The sequence below is a fragment of the Amblyraja radiata genome, chromosome 2 (assembly GCF_010909765.2).
Source record: "Amblyraja radiata isolate CabotCenter1 chromosome 2, sAmbRad1.1.pri, whole genome shotgun sequence".
Taxonomy (NCBI): Eukaryota; Metazoa; Chordata; class Chondrichthyes; order Rajiformes; family Rajidae; genus Amblyraja; species Amblyraja radiata.
Window position 1 is genome coordinate 106566720 of NC_045957.1, and position 20435 is coordinate 106587154.

At 42.8% G+C, this 20435-nt stretch overlaps 1 protein-coding gene across 1 annotated transcript in view; it reads right to left on the reverse strand.

The window, feature by feature from the left end:
• Positions 1 to 20435, reverse strand: part of LOC116985242 (ATP-dependent translocase ABCB1-like) — a 172758-nt gene that overhangs the window by 128359 nt on the left and 23964 nt on the right. Inside the window, exons 6-7 of the mRNA XM_033039890.1 lie at positions 16772 to 16943; positions 7115 to 7239 (exon numbers count right to left, since the gene is read on the reverse strand). Of these exons, the coding sequence (XP_032895781.1) occupies positions 7115 to 7239; positions 16772 to 16943 (297 nt within the window). The remainder of the gene's footprint in view (positions 1 to 7114; positions 7240 to 16771; positions 16944 to 20435) is intronic.

Below are 20435 nucleotides of genomic sequence, written 5' to 3' on the forward strand. Positions count from 1 at the left end.
TCTGTGTCCAAGATGCCAAAAGCCAAATTATCTACTATTTACCCTGAGGTTAGTCCATTCTGTGTTAAATGTAACATTTCTGAAGCCTCTCTTATCCATATGTTTTGGTCATGCCCCAGCCTTAACAAGTTCTGGCTAGAGGTCTTTCATACATTATCCCAGGTGTTAAACATCATATTGGAACCAAAGCCTCTAATCGCTCTTTTTGGGGTCACTGGTGAGGTGGTTAGATTAACTGCAGATAAACACCGCACTATATCTTTTGCTTCTCTTCTGGCTCGGCGAACAATTCTGCTCAGGTGGACGGAACCTACCTCGCCCACTCATACACAATGGCTGACAGATATTATGTCCTGCCTAAAGCTCGAGAAAATCAGGTACTCACTTCAAAATTCAAATGGAAGGTTTTAGAAATCATGGGGACCTTTATTAAGGCAAGGCAAGGCAAGGCAACTTTATTTATATAGCACATTTCATACACGAGGCAGACTCAAAGTGCTTCATATAAAAACATGTCATACAATAAAATGAAGTAATAAAATGAAATAAAATAGAAGAACTAAAAGAAATGAAAAGCAAAATTAAAAATGCATTATAAAAAGTGCAAAAGTTAAAAGTGCAATGTAGTTAAGATTTAGCTGAAAGCTAAAGTAAACATAAAAGTTTTCAGTCTTGTTTTAAAAGTGGTCAAAGTTGAGGCAAGTCTTAAATCTTCAGGAAGTTTATTCCAGCTATTTGTTGCATAGTAACTAAATCCTGCTTTCCCATGTTTTGTATTTACTCTGGGAATCACTAACAGATTGGTTTCAGAAGATCTTAGCGGTCTAGAAGGCTTATATAATGAAAGCATGTCAGTGATATACTTTGGTCCTAAACCATGTAGTGATTTATAGGTGAGCAGCAGGATTTTAAAATCAATTCTCTGACATACAGGGAGCCAATGTAAGGATTTAAGAATTGGTGTAATGTGTTCAAATTTTTTGGTCTTTGTTAGAACTCTAGCAACAGCGTTCTAAACAAGCTGTAGCTGCCTGACAGTTTTTTTCGGAAGACCTGCAAGGAGACCGTTACAATAATCTAGCCTACTAGTAATAAAGGCATGTACAAGTTTTTCTAAGTCTTAAGCTGACACGAGTCCTCTTAATCTTGCTACGTTTTTGAGGTGATAGTAGGCCGATTTTGTTACTGATTTGATGTGACTGTCGAAATTTAAATCTGAATCCATAATGACCCCAAGATTTCTGGCTTTGTTTGAAGTTTTCAGGGACAGAGAGTGAAGGTGTTGGGTTACTTTAAGCCTTTCTTTTTTAGCACCAAAAACAATTATCTCCGTTTTGTCCTTATTTAGTTGGAGAAAATTATGGCACATCCAGTCTTTGACTTGCTTAATGCACTGGCACAGCAGATCTATGGGGCGATAGTCATTTAGTGATAGCGCTACATAAATTTGAGTGTCATCGGCATAGCAGTGGTGGTCAATATTATTATTTTGCATGATTTGCCCTAGTGGGAGCATGTAGATGTTGAATAAAGAGGGCCCTAAGATCGAACCTTGCGGGACTCCACACGTCACGTTGGTTGGTTCTGATACAAAGTCGCCAATGGAAACAAAATTGTTCCTATCTTGTAGATATGACCTGAACCAACTTAAGACTGTGCCTGAGAGCCCCACCCATTTTTCCAACCTGTCCAAAAGTATTGAGTGATCAACAGTGTCGAATGCAGCACTGAGGTCTAATAGCATTAATATTGAAACTTTGCCAGAGTCTGTGTTAAGACGGATGTCGTTTACAACTTTAATAAGGGCGGTCTCGGTGCTATGAAGAGGTCGAAATCCTGACTGGAAGTTGTCGTAGCAGCCAGTTGAAGCCAGGAAGTGATTAAGTTGCTGGAGGACAACTTTCTCAATGATTTTACTTATGAAAGATAGGTTTGATATTGGTCTATAGTTGTTAATAATAGAGGCATCTAGGCTCCGCTTTTTAAGAGGTTTAATAACTGCAGTTTTCAAGGCTTTTGGGAAATTGTCTGATTGAAGAAAGCTGTTAACTATTTGCAGTATGTCTATTGCTAGGCAGCCAAAAACATTCTTAAAGAAGTTGGTAGGTAAAGCATCAAGGCAGCAGGTGGATGGCCTTAGTTGTGTCACCGTTTCCACAAGAGTTTTAGAGTCTATGACATTAAAGCATGTCATCATTGCCACGTTACCTTTGCCTAAACAGGGTGGTGATCCAACATTTTTGTTTGAAGCGGTGATATTGATGGCACGTCTGATGCCTTCAATTTTATCTGTATAAAATCATGCAAACTCATTGCATTTCTGCGTGGAATGGAGTTCAGGTGGTATTTGTGTTGGGGGGTTGGTCAGTCTGTCAACAGTTGCAAATAGGATTTTTGCCTTATTAGTGTTGTTGTTAATGATATTGGAGAAAAATGTTTCTCTAGCACTTTTTAAGTCTAAATTGTAGGCACGGAGGCTCTCTTTATAGATGTCATGGTGAATATGAAGTTTTGTTTTCCGCCAGATGCGCTTAGCTTTCCGGCATTCTCTTTTCTGGGCTGTTACAAAAGCAGCTTTTATCCAGGGTGCCTTTTGCTTACCAGAAATCGTTTTAACCGTAACAGGTGCAATGACATCTATAACTTTCACAATTTTGGAGTTAAAGTTATCTACAAGATCATCAGCAGAACATGGGTTTAGAGGTGGTAACAAGGAGATGGCATTTTTAAAGAGTACATTAGAATGTTCATTTATATAGTTTTTTGACAGTATTTGACTTTGTCTGTATGTCGGGAATAATAGATATATTAAAGAAAACACAGACAATGAAGGATCAGTCACGAAAATATCAGAAACAATGAGGCCCTTTGTGATAATCAAGTCCAGGGTGTGCCCCTTACAATGAGTAGCCTCTTTCACATGTTGAGACAGTTCAAATGTGTCTAAAATAGTAAAAAATTATTTTGCACCCTTGTCATTCAAATCATCAGTATGAAAATTAAAATCACCAGTTATAACTAGACAGTCAAAGTCAGTGGAGATGCTAGACGATAATTCTGTAAAGTCATCGAAAAAATTAGCATAATATTTAGGAGGCCTGTAAATAATTAATAGGAGAACTCTGTGGGAACATTTCAATACAGCACAAAGGTATTCGAATGATGGAAAATCACCAAGTGACATCTGTTTCCCCTGAAATACATTTTAAAATAGAGCAGCAACCCCTCCACCTCTTTTTCCAGATCTACATACATCAAAAAAGTTATAGTTGGGAGGAGCTGTCTCGATCAGAATGGTTGCACTGTTATTTTGTTCTAGCCATGTTTCAGTTAAAAACATAAAATCCAGTTTAGAGGTGGTAATAAAATCGTTGACTAAAAATGATTTGTTATTAAGAGACCTAACATTAAGCAGACTCATCCTGATGGTATTATTGATAGGCTTTATGGTTGGTTTTGGTTTGGAGGTAATAGGTATTAGGTTTGTTAGGTTAGCAATGTGTCTAAGTTTCCCTTTGTTTACTCTCTTAGTAGTCACAACAGGAATGCAGAAGGTATGATTATGCGGAACTTCCTTCGTAATGTGTCTACGGCTGAACCCTTTCTTGTCTGAGTAATATTCAGGACTGCTATCAATACAGGAGGGGGGCTGTGGCGCCCTCCGCTTGGTTGTTATCTCCCTGCGGCCGTGACGTGGCGATGGTACTGATATGGGGCGTGGGCTGGGCATCATAGACACAGATGCAAGTTTAATGCCACCTTTTTCCTGTTTCTTCAATTCATATGGAAAATCATAATGGGAGGAAACAGTGGAGCTGGTGTTGTTATGGCTATGGGTGAGATGAGGGTGGAGGTCATCGTCGATGGGCGAGTGCAGAGGAGGGTGGTGGCCGTTCCTCTCCAAGCCAGCATCAGCAGTGGGGGATGGTAGGGGGGGTAAGGGCGCGTCGATGGGGATGGGTGGGTGGGGGGGGGGGCTGTTGTCTCTCCTCAAGATCTGTGGTCTGACTGCGGCCTGTGTGTCAGACAGTGGCAGGGTAGATGTGTGGGGGGGGGCTGTTGCCTCGCTTCTCTACCTGTGGTCTGACTGCGGCCTGTGTGTCAGACCGCGGCAGGGTAGATTTGTGGGAGAGCGAGAAGAGAAGATTGTCCCTTAACAGTCTTGAGTCGAACCTGTTTGGGTGTACACCATCTGCTCTGAAAAGATATTTGCGCCCCCACAACAAGTTAAAGTTGTCAATAAAGCTCCTTCCTCTTTCATTGCAGACTCTGGAAAGCCATGTATTCAGTGCAAGTAGCCGACTGAATGTGTTTATTCCCCTGTCAACTGCTGGTATGGGACCACTGATGAATGACTTAATGTCTAATTTGTCCAGTGTATCTAATAGTTCAGTAAAATCTCTCTTTAAAAGTTCTGACTGGTGTTTTCAAATATCATTAAATCCTGCATGCACAATTACCTGTGGGATTTTTGGGTTTTCCAGTATAATTGTGGCTAATTTCTGGTTGACATCACTAACCGTCACATCTGGGAAGCAGCATGTTTTGATCTTCTTACTGGTTATATCCTTTATGGCTGAATCTCCTACAATCAGAGTGTCTGGTTCATCCGTTTTCTGTGTGATGGGCCCTTGTTGTCTCTGTCTGTGCCGTCTGTCCGGACGCGCCCCGGAGCTTGAGGTGACGGACCCATGCGCAGCTCGCCTCCCTGGCGACGTGTTCATGGTCCGTCTGTCCGCGCCGTCTGTCCGGACGCATCTCGGGGCTCGCGGCAGCTTGCCTGCCTGGCGACGTGTTCCGTCTCCGTTTCTCATCACGTTTCTGCGGGCTGTCGTCCGTGGACTCTCGTAGTGGCAGGAACCTGTTTTTCAGCGGCAGAGTTAGCTTTGGGGATGGGCTAATCCGGCTGGTACGTGCTACTTTAGCTTTGGGTAGCCTAGCATTTGGCGTCGAGTGAACTTGTTGATTCACTGTGGTTTTCCGTTTGGGCTTAGCGCCGACTTGGTGCCAGTAAGAGGCAGCTGGAACTGTCTCTCTCTTGTCCAGTTTCGGGAAGGATATAATATAGCTTTCATCGTCATCATTTAGTTGTGTGTTTGTCGGAGCTAGCTCAGCTAACTCACCCATCGGCACTGTATCCTGGAGGACGTGTTCATGGTCCGTCTCTGTCGTTGACTCTTGCAGTATTTTTAGTCCTTTGCATTTTTCTAATGCTGCTATCCTCGTTTCAAATATATCCAGTGTCTGCAGCAGTTTGGTGCAGTCTGTGCATTTCCCAGTCTCAGTGCCTTCATGCACGTCAGGACCTTCAGGATCTCTTTGACCTCTTCGGGCGGTGGTAGATGCAGCTGTATCAATAAACAGCACATCATCTTCCAGGTGATGATCATGGTTGGCAGAGGAACCAAACCGTCTGGTGTCATCACACTCTCCTTGTTCACTATTCTCTTCTCCACCATCCTTCAGGATTTCTTCAGCACAAACATTTAATGACTGTGTCCGACCACCACCGGCGTCCGGGCGAGTTTTCATCACTTCCTTGTCCCCCGCGGCCAAGTCGTCTTTCCCCCAGTCGGCCTTGTCCAGCTGCGCTCCGTGGCGAGACGGGGCCGAGCCGGGTCCGGGCAGCAACGGCGGCCCGAAGTCGGCCTTGATCAGGGAGCGGCTCCTGTAGGGCCTTGTGGAGCTGCAGCAAAGTCAGGGTCCCTCTCACACAGCACAGCACACACCCGACTCTATCTCTCTCTGACACAGCGACGGCTGGGCTGTGCTGGGCAGCACTGGCTCCACATCTGTTTCTCACTGGGAACGGGGACCCGCCCGCAGTGTCGGGAGTTCGCCGACTCCAGGGTCTCGGGGTCTCGGGGTCTCGGTGCCTCTGGTCCCGGTCTCCAACGTCTCTCTCTCCCAAATGCATTCCAGGCTTTGTAAATGCTTGATCATCAAGTACAGTTTAACAGTTTAACAGTCTACCCATTCACTTATCGTGGATTATTGTTGTGACAGGCTGATATTTGCATATGCTCACTGGCAGTGACTGGGGAGGGATTATTTTTGGTATCTCGTTTTTCTTTTATTGTTGTTGTCTTGTTATATGTTGGCATAAGTTGTTTTTTATTTATTCTTTTCGTACACTCTGTCTGTAACAAATGGACAACTTTACACTTTGTTATGTCCTGAAAACAAAATAAAAAAGATTTTGATTTTTTTTTAAAGTATGAGATATGAATATTAGATTCATATATTGACTTCGAGGTCCATGGACCCTTTTTTTTTTAAGGTATTGGGTATGTACTATATATTATAGTACTCTTAGGGATGAATGTGTGTATTTAAGGTTGAATTAAGAGATCAAGAGGCTGTCTCACACCAAAAACTGCGTTACGTATTTTAATTGCCGCAATGGTTTATAAATGAGATAACTCACACCAGCAGTTATGCTCCGTATGCCACGTGCTTCAGATTACCTGGCCTGCGATTTTTCTCGGCATAGCGTTGGATGCATATGCACAGACAATGTTTCAGCCCAGTTGATCTATTTGTCTTCCAGTGTGAGGACGACACTGCGTACATACTGTAGTGTGGCTATAGCGTAGTTTTTGCTGTGAGATGCCTTTATCGATTGTAAATTCGACTCGCTGTAGCTAGTATTTAAACTCATTTTTACATGATCTTCTTGAATTACAGTCATAGTGATACAGTGTGGAAACAGGCCCTTGGCCCAACTCGGAGCACCAAGGCAAATTCCTTGTTTGCGAATACTTGGCCATTAAACGTATTAATTAATTAATTAATTCATTCGTTCATTCTTTCCCACACCGGCCAACATGTCCAAGTTACACTAGTCCCACCTGCTGGCGATAGGCCAATATCCCTCGAAACCTGTCCTATCCATGTATCTGTCTAACTGTTTCTTAATCGTTGGGATAGTCCCAGCCTCAACTACCTCCTCGAGCACTTGTTCCATACACCCGCCACCCTTTGTGTGAAAAAAGTTACCCCTCAGGTAAAGAAACATGGTCTTCAGTCCCAATAAATCTCATCTTTACTACAAAGTTTTATTGCCAAAAGACCCCCAATATCAGCACTAGAGAAAGCGAATATAAATTCTAACCTGTCAACTTCTTTCTTTTGTCCTCCAAAAGCTACCACAGTTCTGATGGATGACAATGCCTCCTCTGCCACAGCTCCAGCCTTTGCATAGGCACTTTGCTCTTGTTTTGTGAACGAGGTCAGTATCTGAATCAGTAAAAAACAAAAAAGGAAAAGAACAGTTAAGATTCACTATTATTAATACAATTATTTCCTTAGTTGTCCAAATAGAAGAACACGAGAAATGTAATTGGATAGTCTGAAGCTCATCCCAGCAGGAGCCGCTGTCATCTTGATACAACTTAACAACACCGGAGAATCAGGGGGAAAGGGAAAGGTTCTCACTTCAAAGAAAAACAGCAAATGCTGGGAAAAATAATCAGTGTGTCAGTAACCATCAGTGGAAAACGAAACAGACAATGTTTCAAATTTTTTCCACCTTTCTGTTTGGGTTTCAAATTTCCAGCAACTGCAGTTTTTTCCCCTCATACCTGTATGTCCCATTCAACTTTCACACAAGCATCTAATCCACTCCTTGCATATTTTGTCACACCTCTGATGAAAGAACAGCTGCCCCAAATTGCTTTCAACCATCCGTTAAGCAGGTCTCTAATGGCCCTGTCCCATTGTACGAGTTCATTCATGAACGTAGAGTGGGTACGTTGGAGCTCGGGGACGTCTCTTAGCGGCTCGTAACGCTAACGGCAGGTACTCGGGAAACGCGGTAAGCTCAGGAAGACTCGTGAAGATTTATCAACATGTTGAAAAATGTCCACGAGAGCCCCGACTACTTACGAGCGGCCATTACTATAAATCTCCGAGTTCGAATCAGGGCAAACTCGGGGAGAACTCTTGAATTAACTCGTACAGTGGGACAGGGCTTTAAGATGTGTAAAACCTAACTGACTTTGGGATGGGAGGATTTGATTTGTCAATATTAAAACAAAATACAACTGACAATGTTCGGCTCGAAGAAAGGTTTAAAGAGGATCAACTTATTTGTGACATTAATGATCCTAAAGGAACCTTTAGGAACCTTTAGATCCTAAAGGTTCAACAAGCACATACAACTTCTTCACAAAAAGAAAAATGCAGCCTACACCAACGGTAACAAGGTTCAGTATAAATCAGCAAAATATGAACTCAGGTCTGCAATTCGGAAAGCAAAATTAGCTTATTCAAACAAATTGGAACAACTCAAAACCCACAATTCAAGAGAAGTCTGGAAACATCTACAGAAGATGACGGACTACAAAAAACGTCCTGTTCCCATCCCAGACGAGGATCCGGATTTACCGGAAAAACTGAACACTTTTTATGCACGTTTTGACAATGCCACCCCGCCATCCATGCCTCCCCCCCCACCTAACTCAGCACCATTCACCATCTCTGAGGAGGTGGTTAGGGCGGCCTTCAAAAATCTTAATAAAAGAAAAGCGGCAGGGCCTGACAACCTCAGCCCCGCTGCTCTCAACCACTGTGCAGCTCAGCTGGCCCCTGTGTTCACCTCCATCTTTAACACCTCCCTCAGCCAATGCAGAGTCCCGCAGTGTTTTAAATCATCCATTATCATCCCTGTGCCCAAGTCCTCCAAGGTGAGCTGCCTGAACGATTATAGACCTGTGGCATTAACATCAGTCGCCATGAAGGCCTTTGAGCATAGTCCTCACCCATCTCAAAACCCACACTGCCCCCATCATGGACCCTTTCCAATTTGCATATAGGGCCAACCTGTCTGTTGAGGATGCTATCAACTTAGCTCTTCACTATTCCCTTCATCATCTGGAATCACCGAACACCTATGCACGCATCCTGTTTATAGATTTTAGCTCGGCCTTTAATACTATACACCCGATTAAACTCTACAATAAAATGTTGGACATGAGCATCCACCCAGCCATGTGCCATTGGATTCTACACTTTCTAACAAACAGACAGCAAAGAGTCAAGGTGGGTGAAAAACTCTCCAGCCCTTTGACTCTCAACATAGGAGCCCCCCAAGGGTGCGTTCTGTCACCCCAGCTCTTCTCACTTTACACCAACAACCTCACATCCCAATGCAGCTCAGTTAAAATTTTTAAATATGCAGACGACACAACAATAATTGGCCTAATCTCAGACAACAAAGAATCACAATACCATCTAACAGTCGATAGCGCAGTCAAATGGTGCGCAGACAACAACCTTCAGCTTAATACTTCAAAAACCTTAGAAATCATCATAGATTTTAGACGCAATCAAAACCACAAACCCCCGGTCCATGTCAACTCTCACCCCATAACCTCCACGAACTCATTTAAGTTTCTAGGCACCTATATCTCCAATAATCTAAAATGGCACATCAATGCAGACCACGTCATCAAGAAAGGTCAACAACGTCTATATTTCCTCAGACAGCTCAAAAAGTTCAGAGTTGATAAACACCTCCTGGTCTGTTTCTATCAATCAATCATTGAAAGCATCATCACCTCCTCAATCACAGTCTGGTACGGTAACACCGATAGTCACTCACTACACAGAATACAACGCATTGTCTCCAAGGCCTCCAGGATCATCAACTCCCCCCTCCCCTCAATCCATTCAAGTTATCTCCAACGTACCTCACAACGGGCAAAAAAGATCATCTCGGACCACTCCCATCCAGCAAATCACCTTTTTCAGTCTCTCCCTTCGGGGAGGCGCCTCAGGTCACTTGCTACTAAAACCACCCGCTTTAAAAACAGTTTCTTCCCCTCAGCAATAAGAACTCTCAATTCCGTCCAATAATCAGACAATAATATGACTTTTGATGTATACAGTGTCTTGTCTATGGTCTTTGTTTGTTCTTTTGCACTATGTATTGTTGGTGAGATTTGTGATTTGTGATGTGGTATGGATGCACTTTATTACAGTGATCTGTGTTATTAGTGGTATGTAACAAAAGCAGTGTACCATCATGTACCGAACCCAAATACCACCAACCCTGGTTGCGTGGCAATTAAAGATTCTATTCTATTCTATTCTATTCTATTCTATTCTATTCTATTCTATTCTATTCTTTGGCACAGTAAATGTGGAGAGGATTTTCTGATTGTACAAATTACCCAGGCTGACAATTAAATCAATCATAGCATAAGGCAGCACATTAATAATTTGTTGCCTACTATTAAGATTGATTAAAAAAACACATTGTGACACTTTGCAATAAATTCACCCATGAATTTAGTAATGTTTTGTTTTTTTTGCTTATTTCATTATTTTAATATTCTTAACCTTAAGTTGTGAAGTTCAGTATCAGCATTCATATTAAATGTGATTATGTTTGCAATCAAAAATGTCAAAATAATTTGAATCTTTGCCAAATGTGGCTTTATTGATAGAGCAATTTCTTTCTTAACCTGATTCAAAGTCCAGTCGTGCCAAAGGCAAAGATAAATAGACAATAGACAATAGGTGCAGGAGTAGGCCATTCGGCCCTTCGAGCCAGCACCACCATTCAATGTGATCATGGCTGATCATCCCCAATGTTCCTGCCTTCTCCCCATATCCCCTGACTCCGCTATTTTTAAGAGCCCTATCTAGCTCTCCCTTGAAAGCATCCAGAGAACCTGCCTCCACCGCCCTCTGAGGCAGAGAATTCCACAGACTCACCACTCTCTGTGAGAAAAAGTGTTTCCTCGTCTCCCTTCTAAATGGCTTACTCCTTATTCTTAAACTGTGGCCCCTGGATCTGGACTCCCCCAACATCGGGAACATGTTTCCTGCCTCTAGCGTGTCCAAGCCCTTAACAATCTTATATGCTTCAATGAGATATCCTCTCATCCTGCTAAACTCCAGAGTGTACAAGCCCAACTGCTCCATTCTCCCATCATATGACAGTCCCGCCATCCCGGGAATTAACCTTGTAAACCTACGCTGCACTCCCTCAATAGCAAGAATGTCCTTCCTCAAATTAGAGGACCAAAACTGCACACAATACCACAGGTGTGGTCTCACTAGGGCTCTGTACAACTGCAGAAGGACCTCTTTGCTCCTATATTTGATTCCTCTTGTTATAAAGGCCAACATGCCATTCGCTTTCTTCACTGCTGCATGCTTACTTTCATAGACTGAAGTACAAGGACCCCCAGATCCCGTTGTACTTCCCCTTTTCCCACTTGACGCCATTTAGATAGTAATCTGCCTTCCTGTTTTTGCTACCAAAGTGGATAACCCCACACATAACTTCATCTGCCATGCATCTGCCCACTCCCCCAACCTGTCCAAGTCACCCTGATTTCTCATAGCATCCTCCTCACAGTTCACACTGCCATACAGCACTGAGCAGATTAAGTTTATTGCGGATAAATGTGAGGTTATCCACTTTGGTAGCAAAAACAGGAAGGCAGATTACTATCTGCGCCTTGAGTATTAGAAAGGCGCTATATAAATCCCATCCATTATTATTATTATCTAAATGGCATCAAGTTGGGAAAAGGAACAGTACAACGGGATCTGGGGGTCCTTGTACATCAGTCTATGAAAGTAAGCATGCAGGTATAGCAGACAGTGAATGGCATGTTGGCCTTTATAACAAGAGGAATCAAATATAGGAGTAAAGAGATCCTTCTGCAGTTGTACAGAGCCCTAGTGAGAGCGCACCTGGAGTATTGTGTGCAGTTTTGGTCCCCTAATTTGAGGAAGGACATTCTTACTATTGAGGGAGTGCAGCGTGGGTTTACAAGGTTAATTCCCGGGACGGCGGGACTGTCATATGCTGAGAGAATGGAGCAGCTGGGCTTGTACATTCTGGAGTTCAGAAGGATGAGAGGATATCTCATTGAAACATATAAGATTGTTAAGGGCTCGGGCAAACTAGAGGCAGGAAACATGTTCCCGATGTTGGGGGAGTCCAGAACCAGGGGCCACAGTTTAAGAATAAGGAGTAAGCCATTTAGAACGGAGACGAGGAAACACTTTTTCTCACAGGGAGTGGTCTGTGGAATTCTCTGCCTCAGAGGGTGGTGGAGGCAGGTTCTCTGGATGCTGTCAAGAGAGAGCTAGATAGGGCTCTTAAAAATAGCGGAGTTTGGGGATATGGGGAGAAGGCAGGAACGGGGTACTGATTGGGGATGATCAGGCATGATCACATTGAATGGAGGTGCTGGCTCGAAGGGCCAAATGGCCTGCTCCTGTACCTATTGTCTATTGAGTCTCTTGCCCAGAGTAGGTGAATCAAGGAACAGAGGACATACTGTAGGTTTAAGGTGAAGGGGATAAGATTTAATAGGAATCTGAGGTGCCACACAAAGGGTGCTGGGTGTATGGAACAAGCTGCCAGAGGAGGTAGTTGAGGCAGGGACTATCCCAACATTTAAAAAGTAGTTTCTTCTTCTTGCGTATTTGATCTATTTGATTGTGCACACCAAGTTGATAGCATTCGTCAAAACAGGGTGAACCACTTTAAGGTTGCAATCTCCCAGTTTGACAGGGTTGGAGGGATATGGACCAAATGTTGGCAGGTAGGACTAGTGTAGCTGGGACATGTTGGCCGGTGTGGGCAAGTTGGGCGAAGGGCGTGTGTCCACACTGTAAATCTCTCTGACTCTGTCTTTTAGGAGAAATAAAGTGGTATAGAGTGGCAGGGAATGTTGGTAGGAATATCCCAGAGCACCGAGGATTGCTAATTTAAGGCATAGTTATCAAAGATGGAGTGATTTAAAATGGGATGAACCGATGATCCAAAAATGGGAAAGAGCTGATATTTTTAGGCTAACCTGAAGGGGGTTACGCTTTGCCCAGCAGAGAGGAGAGAAGGGTTTTGCAAACATGTGAGTATTTTAAGTTCAGCAATTACTTAATTGGAAGTCAATGTAGATTTGTAAATGCAAAGATGATAGGTGAAGTTAGAACATGGGTGGAGAACTTTAAGTGAATTTATGGAGGAGGAATGAGGCAGATTAGACACAGGGCAATCGCATTGTTATCCATTGAAAACACTGGGTGGCGCCACCTGCAATGGATGCCTCGCCAACAGTCTGTCTTTCCTTTCTTCTTTTTGTTATTTTTAGTAAGTGTTAAAAGTATATTTTAGTGTTCCTGATTTGTTTTATGTGGGGGGGGGGGGGGGGGGGGAAGAGTTGGGGAAATCGTTTTTTTCCAATCTTTTACCTTGACGGAGATGCGATTATTTCCGTATCGTATCGTCATCCCCACTGCGGCCTAACATCGAGGAGTTGGCAGCCTTTCTTGGAGACAGATGGGCGCTCCAAGTCGTGGGAGCCTGCAGGACTTTAACATCGCAGAGCTTGCAATCCCTTTGCCGGGGATCGAAGCTCCAACCGTAGGGCCTGTGAAGTATGCGGTCTCTGGTAAGAAGAGACAGACTCTGGAGACGGTTTCAACAGGCCCGTCGTGGGAATTTCGATCACCCCGACAGGGGCTTTGATCGTCGGCTGTGGGGGCTTTGATCGCCCTGACTGTGGATGGTTTGGCTGCCCCGACCGCGGGAGAACAAAGGGAAGTACATTGAACTTTATTTTCTTCCATCACAGAGAGGAATGTGGAATCCACTGTGATGGATGTTTATGTTAACTTTTATGTGGTTCTGGGTCTTGTTGCTTTTCACTTAGTATGGTTGTATGGTAACTCAAATCTCACTGTACCTTAACTGGTACATGTGATAAGAAACTGACCTTGAAACCTTGATAAAAAAGATATGGATAAGGGTTTCAGTAGCAAATGAAGCACTTATTTTTCGCTACCAATTTCTACTTGCAGGAAATCTCCTCCACTTCTGATCTGACCTATAACACACATAGTTCCAGTACTGGACACTGCATATCAGAGTTACCATTCATTTGGGAATCAACTCCTTCATTTCGTCATAACCGACAACACCCTCTTCATTCCTAACAACATTCAAATCCAAATAAAGTTCACTATATACTACAATTGGAATGGCATTCAAGCAAATGTTACAATAAAAGAATTGTGGGTGTCATGTGTCAAACTCTTTTGTGTTCTCTGTAAGAACAAGAACAAACAATTCTCAGAAAGTTTCTTTATTACCTTGGGGAGCAGCTGGTCTAGTGAGACCACGTTGAATGTATACAATTAAAAGTTCATTGTAACTCACAATGTAATAGGTGGAAAGTACAATGTTTTACCTAGGACGTGTACATCGGGTGTAAGAATTGTAACAAATTAGACAACAAACTTACTCGGCTGTACACAAAAAAGCTGGAGAAACTCAGCGGGTGCAGCAGCATCTATGGAGCGAAGGAATTAGGCAACGTTTCGGGCCGAAACCCTTCTTCAGACCCGATTTTCCGTATTCAGTAACTTTGATTTTCCAGCATCTGCAGTTCCTTCTTAAAAACTTTCTCGGCTACTCTGTGTGCAGGTTGTGAGGCTAGGTTGCCCTTGATACCTGCCATATCGTGGTAACATATTATTAATTAAATTACTTGACTAACAGCCAGAACCCCAGACTATTAATCCAGCGACATCCGACCGTGGAAGTTGGCAAATTAAATAAATCTAGTTACAGGTAGTCTCAATAAAGACAACAATGAAAAGTACTCTATAAAACAGATTGCTATAAAAACAAAGTGTTTAAGAAGGAACTGCAGATGCTGGAAAATCGAAGGTACACAAAAACGCTGGAGAAACTCAGCGGGTGCAGCAGCATCTATGGAGCAAAGGAAATAGGCAACGTTTCGGGCCGAAACGTTGCCTATTTCCTTCGCTCCATAGTTGCTGCTGCACCCGCTGAGTTTCTCCAGCATTTTTGTGTACCTTTGCTATAAAAACACATGTGTTTGATTACGGAGTATTGCGTACAGTTTTGGTCTCCTAATCTGAGGAAAGACATTCTTGCCATAGAGGGAGTACAGAGAAGGTTCACCAGACTGATTCCTGGGGTGTCAGGACTTTCATATGAAGAAAGACTGGATAGACTCGGTTTGTACTCACTAGAATTTAGAAGATTGAGGGGGGATCCTATAGAAACTTACAAAATTCTTAAGGGGTTGGACAGGCTAGATGCAGGAAGGTACACAAAATTGCTGGAGGAACTCAGCGGGTGCAGCAGCATCTATGGAGCGAAGGAAATAGGCGACGTTTCGGGCCGAAACCCTTCTTCAGACTGGATGCAGGAAGATTGTTCCCGATGTTGGGGAAGTCCAGAACAAGGGGTCACAGTTTAAGGATAAGGGGGAAATCTTTTAGGACCGAGATGAGGAAAACTTTTTTCACAAAGAGAGTGGTGAATGTCTGGAATTCTCTGCCGCAGAAGGTAGTTGAGGCCAGTTCATTGGCTATATTTAAAAGGGAGTTAGATGTGGCCCTTGTGGCTAAAGGGATCAGGGGGTATGGAGAGAAGGCAGGTGCAGGATACTGAGTTGGATGATCAGCCATGATCATATAGAATGGCGGTGCAGGCTCGAAGGGCCGAATGGCCTACTCCTGCACCTATTTTCTATGTTTCTATGTCCTTCAAGAAAGGAAATTTCTCATCCTTACTTGGTCTGGATCCATGCGATTCCACACCTGCAAAGGTATTTGCCTTTCAAATGTTTCCTCAGTTCAGCGGCAATGAGGGATAGACAATGGAATTCCCAATAGAGTCTGCATCCAACATCCCTGAAACTGCATTAAATGACAAGGCCTCAATGCATTTGGCTGCTGGGATTGCAAACATTGGTAACTGCTGCAAAATCACGGTGCGATTGCACAATAATCCTAACGAGAATGCATAAAGAACATTTGGCAGGATTTTAAAAAGCCCACTGCAGCAGCCTTTGATATCCATTTTGCAAAAGCACAATTCTCCATTACCACTGGAACATCAAGCCCTAATAAGATAGCTATTCATTCATCACAATCAGAAATTTTCAGCTCACTTCTTCTTGACTTGGCTCTTATATCTATGCCTACAATGGGTAATCTGAAACACCAAAGGCCTTGATCAGAGGGGATGATCAGCCATGAACATATTGAATGGCGGTGCAGGCTCGAAGGGCCGAATGGCCTACTCCTGCACCTATTTTCTATGTTTCTATGACCATTCCGAAACACCATGTACAAAAATTAATAATTCAAGCAATGGAGAAATTCTCAGAGAAACAAGGAACAGCAGATGCTGGTGTACAGAAAAAGATATAAAGTGCTGGAGTAACTCAGCGAGTCAGGCAGCATCTCTGGAGAACATGGACGTTTTGAGTCGGGACCCTTCTTCAGACGTTCTGAAATACCACCTATCCATGTTCTCCAGAGATGCTGCCTGATCCGTTGAGTTACTCCAGCACTTTGTGTCCTATTGAAAAATCCTTAATGATTTAAATTATTGATTTATGTACTTGGTAACAAGTTTCCACATGTCAGCTGCCTGACACAAATAAATGGTGAATATCAGGTAGAGCACAAGATTCCTTTGATTCGTGGTTATCTTTCTGAAACCAATGCAGTGATCAAGCATCTGGTTCGGTTAGTGACTGGAGAAATCTGATATTGACTGCTCAGAGTTTTTTCAGAGTCCCAAGAATAGCTTCCTATCCATGTAGGAAATGTTGAGAAAATTGGAAAAATTGGAGAAGAAAAACTGATAGAAATTGTGAAAAAATTACAATATTTTATGTAAATAAAAGTAATTTTACTCAACAAATTCTAAATATACAAGATTGTGTTTGAATTAAAGCAATGAGTCAAGTATACTGACCTTAGCCCAGATTGCGGTACAGATTCCCATAATGGGGCTCATAGCCAGAATCACCAATGCCAACTTCCATCCTTTTATAAAGCCAACCACTAACCCAGCTACAAAGGAGGACAGTGACTGTATGAGAATGCCTATTTTATCACCAATACCATCATTTATTTTCGAAATATCACTGAAAAACAAACAGAACACAATCAAAGAATGTCATCTGGCAAACAGAAGTATGCAATGACTCGTTATTTACTCTTCATGTCTTCAGCGTTTTCATTGCTCTTTCATCACTGGAATTTGATGCCTTCAAGGCCATCACAGTGGATCTATCAACCAGGTAGATGCTTGACATATTCCCCGGTTTCAATAAATTGTTATACAGTGGCTTGCAAAAGTTTTCATACCCCTTGAACTTTTCCACATTTTGTCACGTTACAACAACAAACGTAAATGTATTTTATTGGGATTTTATGTGATAGACCAACACAAATTGGTACATAATTGTGAAGTGGAAGGAAAATGATACATGGGTTTCAAATTTTTTTACAAATAAAAAACTGAAAAGTGTGGCGTGCAAAAGTATTCAGCCCCCCTGAGTCAATACTTTGTAGAACCACCTTTCGCTGCAATTACAGCTGCAAGTCTTTTGGGGTATGTCTCTACCAGCTTTGCACATCTAGAGACTGACATTTTTGCCCATGCTTCTTTGCAAAATAGCTCAAGCTCAGTCAGATTGGATGGAGAGCGTCTGTGAACAGCAATTTTCAAGTCTTGCCAGAGATTCTCAATTGGATTTAGGTCTGGACTTTGACTGGGTCATTCTAACACATGAATATGCTTTGATCTAAACCATTCCATTGTAGCTCTGGCTGTATGTTTAGGGTCGTTGTCCTGCTGGAAGGTGAACCTCCACCCCAGTCTCAAGTCTTTTGCAGACTCTAACAGGTTTTCTTCCAAGATTGCCCTGTATTTGGCTCCATCCATCTTCCCATCAACTCTGACCAGCTTCCCTGTCCCTGCTGAAGAAAAGCATCCCCACAGCATGATGCTGCCACCACCATGTTTCACAGTGGGGATGGTGTGTTCAGGGTGATGTGCAGTGTTAGTTTGCCGCCACACATAGCGTTTTGCATTTAGGCCAAAAACTTCAATTTTGGTCTCATCTGACCAGAGCACCTTCCTCCACATGTTTGCTGTGTCCCCCACATGGCTTGTGGCAAACGGCAAACGGGACTTCTTATGGCTTTTTTTCAACAATGGCTTTCTTCTTCCCACTCTTCCATAAAGGCCCGATTTGTGGAGTGCACGACTAATAGTTGTCCTGTGGACAGATTCTCCCACCTGAGCTGTGGATCTCTGCAGCTCCTCCAGAGTTGGCTGCTTCTCTGATCAATGCTCTCCTTGCCCGGCCTGTCAGTTTAGGTGGACGGCCATGTCTTGGTAGGTTTGCAGTTGTGCCATACTCTTTCCATTTTCGGATGATGGATTGAACAGTGCTCCGTGAGATGTTCAAAGCTTGGGATATTTTATCCCTGACCTGTCTGGTGTGTTACTTGGGCTTCATGATACTGTTTGTTCACTAATGTTCTCTAACAAACCTCTGAGGCCTTCACAGAACAGCTGTATTTATACTTAGATTAGATTACACACAAGTGGACTCGATTTACTAATTAGGTGACTTCTGAAGGCAATTGGTTGCACTGGATTTTATTTAGGGGTATCAGAGTAAAGGGGGCTGAACACTTTTGCACGCCACACTTTTCAGTTTTTTATTTGTAAAATAATTTGAAAAGCATGTATCATTTTCCTTCCACTTCATAATTATGCGCCATTTTGTGTTGGTCTATCATATAAAATCCCAATAAAATAATTTACGTTTGTGGTTGTAACGTGACAAAATGTGGAAAAGTTCAAGGGGTATGAAAACTTTTGCAAGCCACTGTATATTTTTGAAAGCTTTGTTCAGAAGTTTTTCATGTACCATAGAAACATTTACTGTTGGGTGTTTATTAAATATCTGGCAACATCAAGAACCTCTTGATTGCATGAAATTTGAGACAATATGAATTAGCAGGCTGGAATGGTGAAAGAACAGTGTTCCATCCTATGCAGTCAATCCCTCCTTTTCCTGGTTACACTCGAGGAGCTGAAAATAATAGCTGCCAAAATATATCAAAATCAGATTCTGCTAACTTGTTTGAGCATCTATTGTCACAATGGCAGCATTGAAGTACAAATATTTGAACAAATATATATACTATTACTAAAACTCTCATCTGACCACTTCAGGTCTGCCTTGTAATTAAATTTTCGCAAAAACACTACCCTATAACTCCACCTTACTCACCGTTCTCCTCCTCTGCTCCAAGCCACCAAGTTTTATTCCAATCGGTGAAATATTAGAAAAGTTGTGACGGTTTAAAAAAATTGTGAGATCAGCAGATTGGTCTTCTCGCCTGTCAGTCACAATGTAGGTAACGCCCCTTCCGGGGTGAGGAAAATAAACCTCCTGGGGCCGGGCGTGTGTCAGTCAGCCCAGAAGCCGTGAGTGAGAGTTGAGTCCAGAACCGCGAGTCCACGAGTCCGGAGGTGGCGCTCAGTCTGGAGGTGGCGCGGCCAGTCCGGAAGTCGCGATCAGTCCGGAAGTCGCGATCAGTCCGGAAGTCGCGATCAGTCCGGAAGTCGGGCGTGAGTATAGTCAAGAGAGTTTTTGCATTTTCAAACCAAAACCACTTTTGCATTTTCAAACCAAAACCACTTTTGCATTTTCAAACCAAAACCACATTACGGGCACACGCAGGTTAGTAAAACCACACTCACAGTTTAGTAGACATGTGTTCTGTGTTATTCACAGCTCAGACTGAGAGTCGTGACCTTTTGCTCCCCCATCATGCAGTGACCGAGGCACATCCACACTTCCGGGTTTTATAGTCCATTCCCCTCCCACCAGCTGTGATTTTTGGCCGGTGGGAGGGGGATTGTCATGGCGTGATTGACAGGAGAGAGAATCTCAACATTTTTTAAACATTAATAAGTCTTTTATTTTTCATCGAAGGGAAAAATCCTCTTGTCCTGCGCACCGGAGGGGAACTCTGAGTAACATGGCCAAAAATCACAGCCATAAGTGATAGCACTTTTTCTAAATTCAATATGCATGCAAACAGGAAGTGGTTAAGATTTGAGTTTAAATTATACAGAATATATGACACAGACTCAATGGTTCAAATGGCCTCCTTGGTGCTCTAACAATTTAATGTATTTATGTTTACATGTGGTTGGTATTAGGACATTAGCTATGTAAAATATGTTACCGATTGATTTGGCTTCAAATGGGTTATAAGTTCATAAGTTCTAGGAGTACAATTAAGCCATTCGGCTTAATAAAATGACTAAGCTCAGAAAAAAGTGTCAAAGAGATTAAGTCTACTCTGTCATTCAATCATGGCTGATCTATCTAGCTCTCAAACCCATTCTCCTGCCTTCTCCCCATAACTCCTGACACCCTTATTAGGCCACAGCTGACAGGTGCTGCCTAATGGAGAATAACCAAATTTCATGAACAAGGATAGGTTTAATACCAAAATGCGTGTGGAACACAGTATTGTGTGCTTAAAGTCGTGTACAAAGATCAGGACCCAAGTGTTATTTCATCACTCCATACATGGAAGGACGA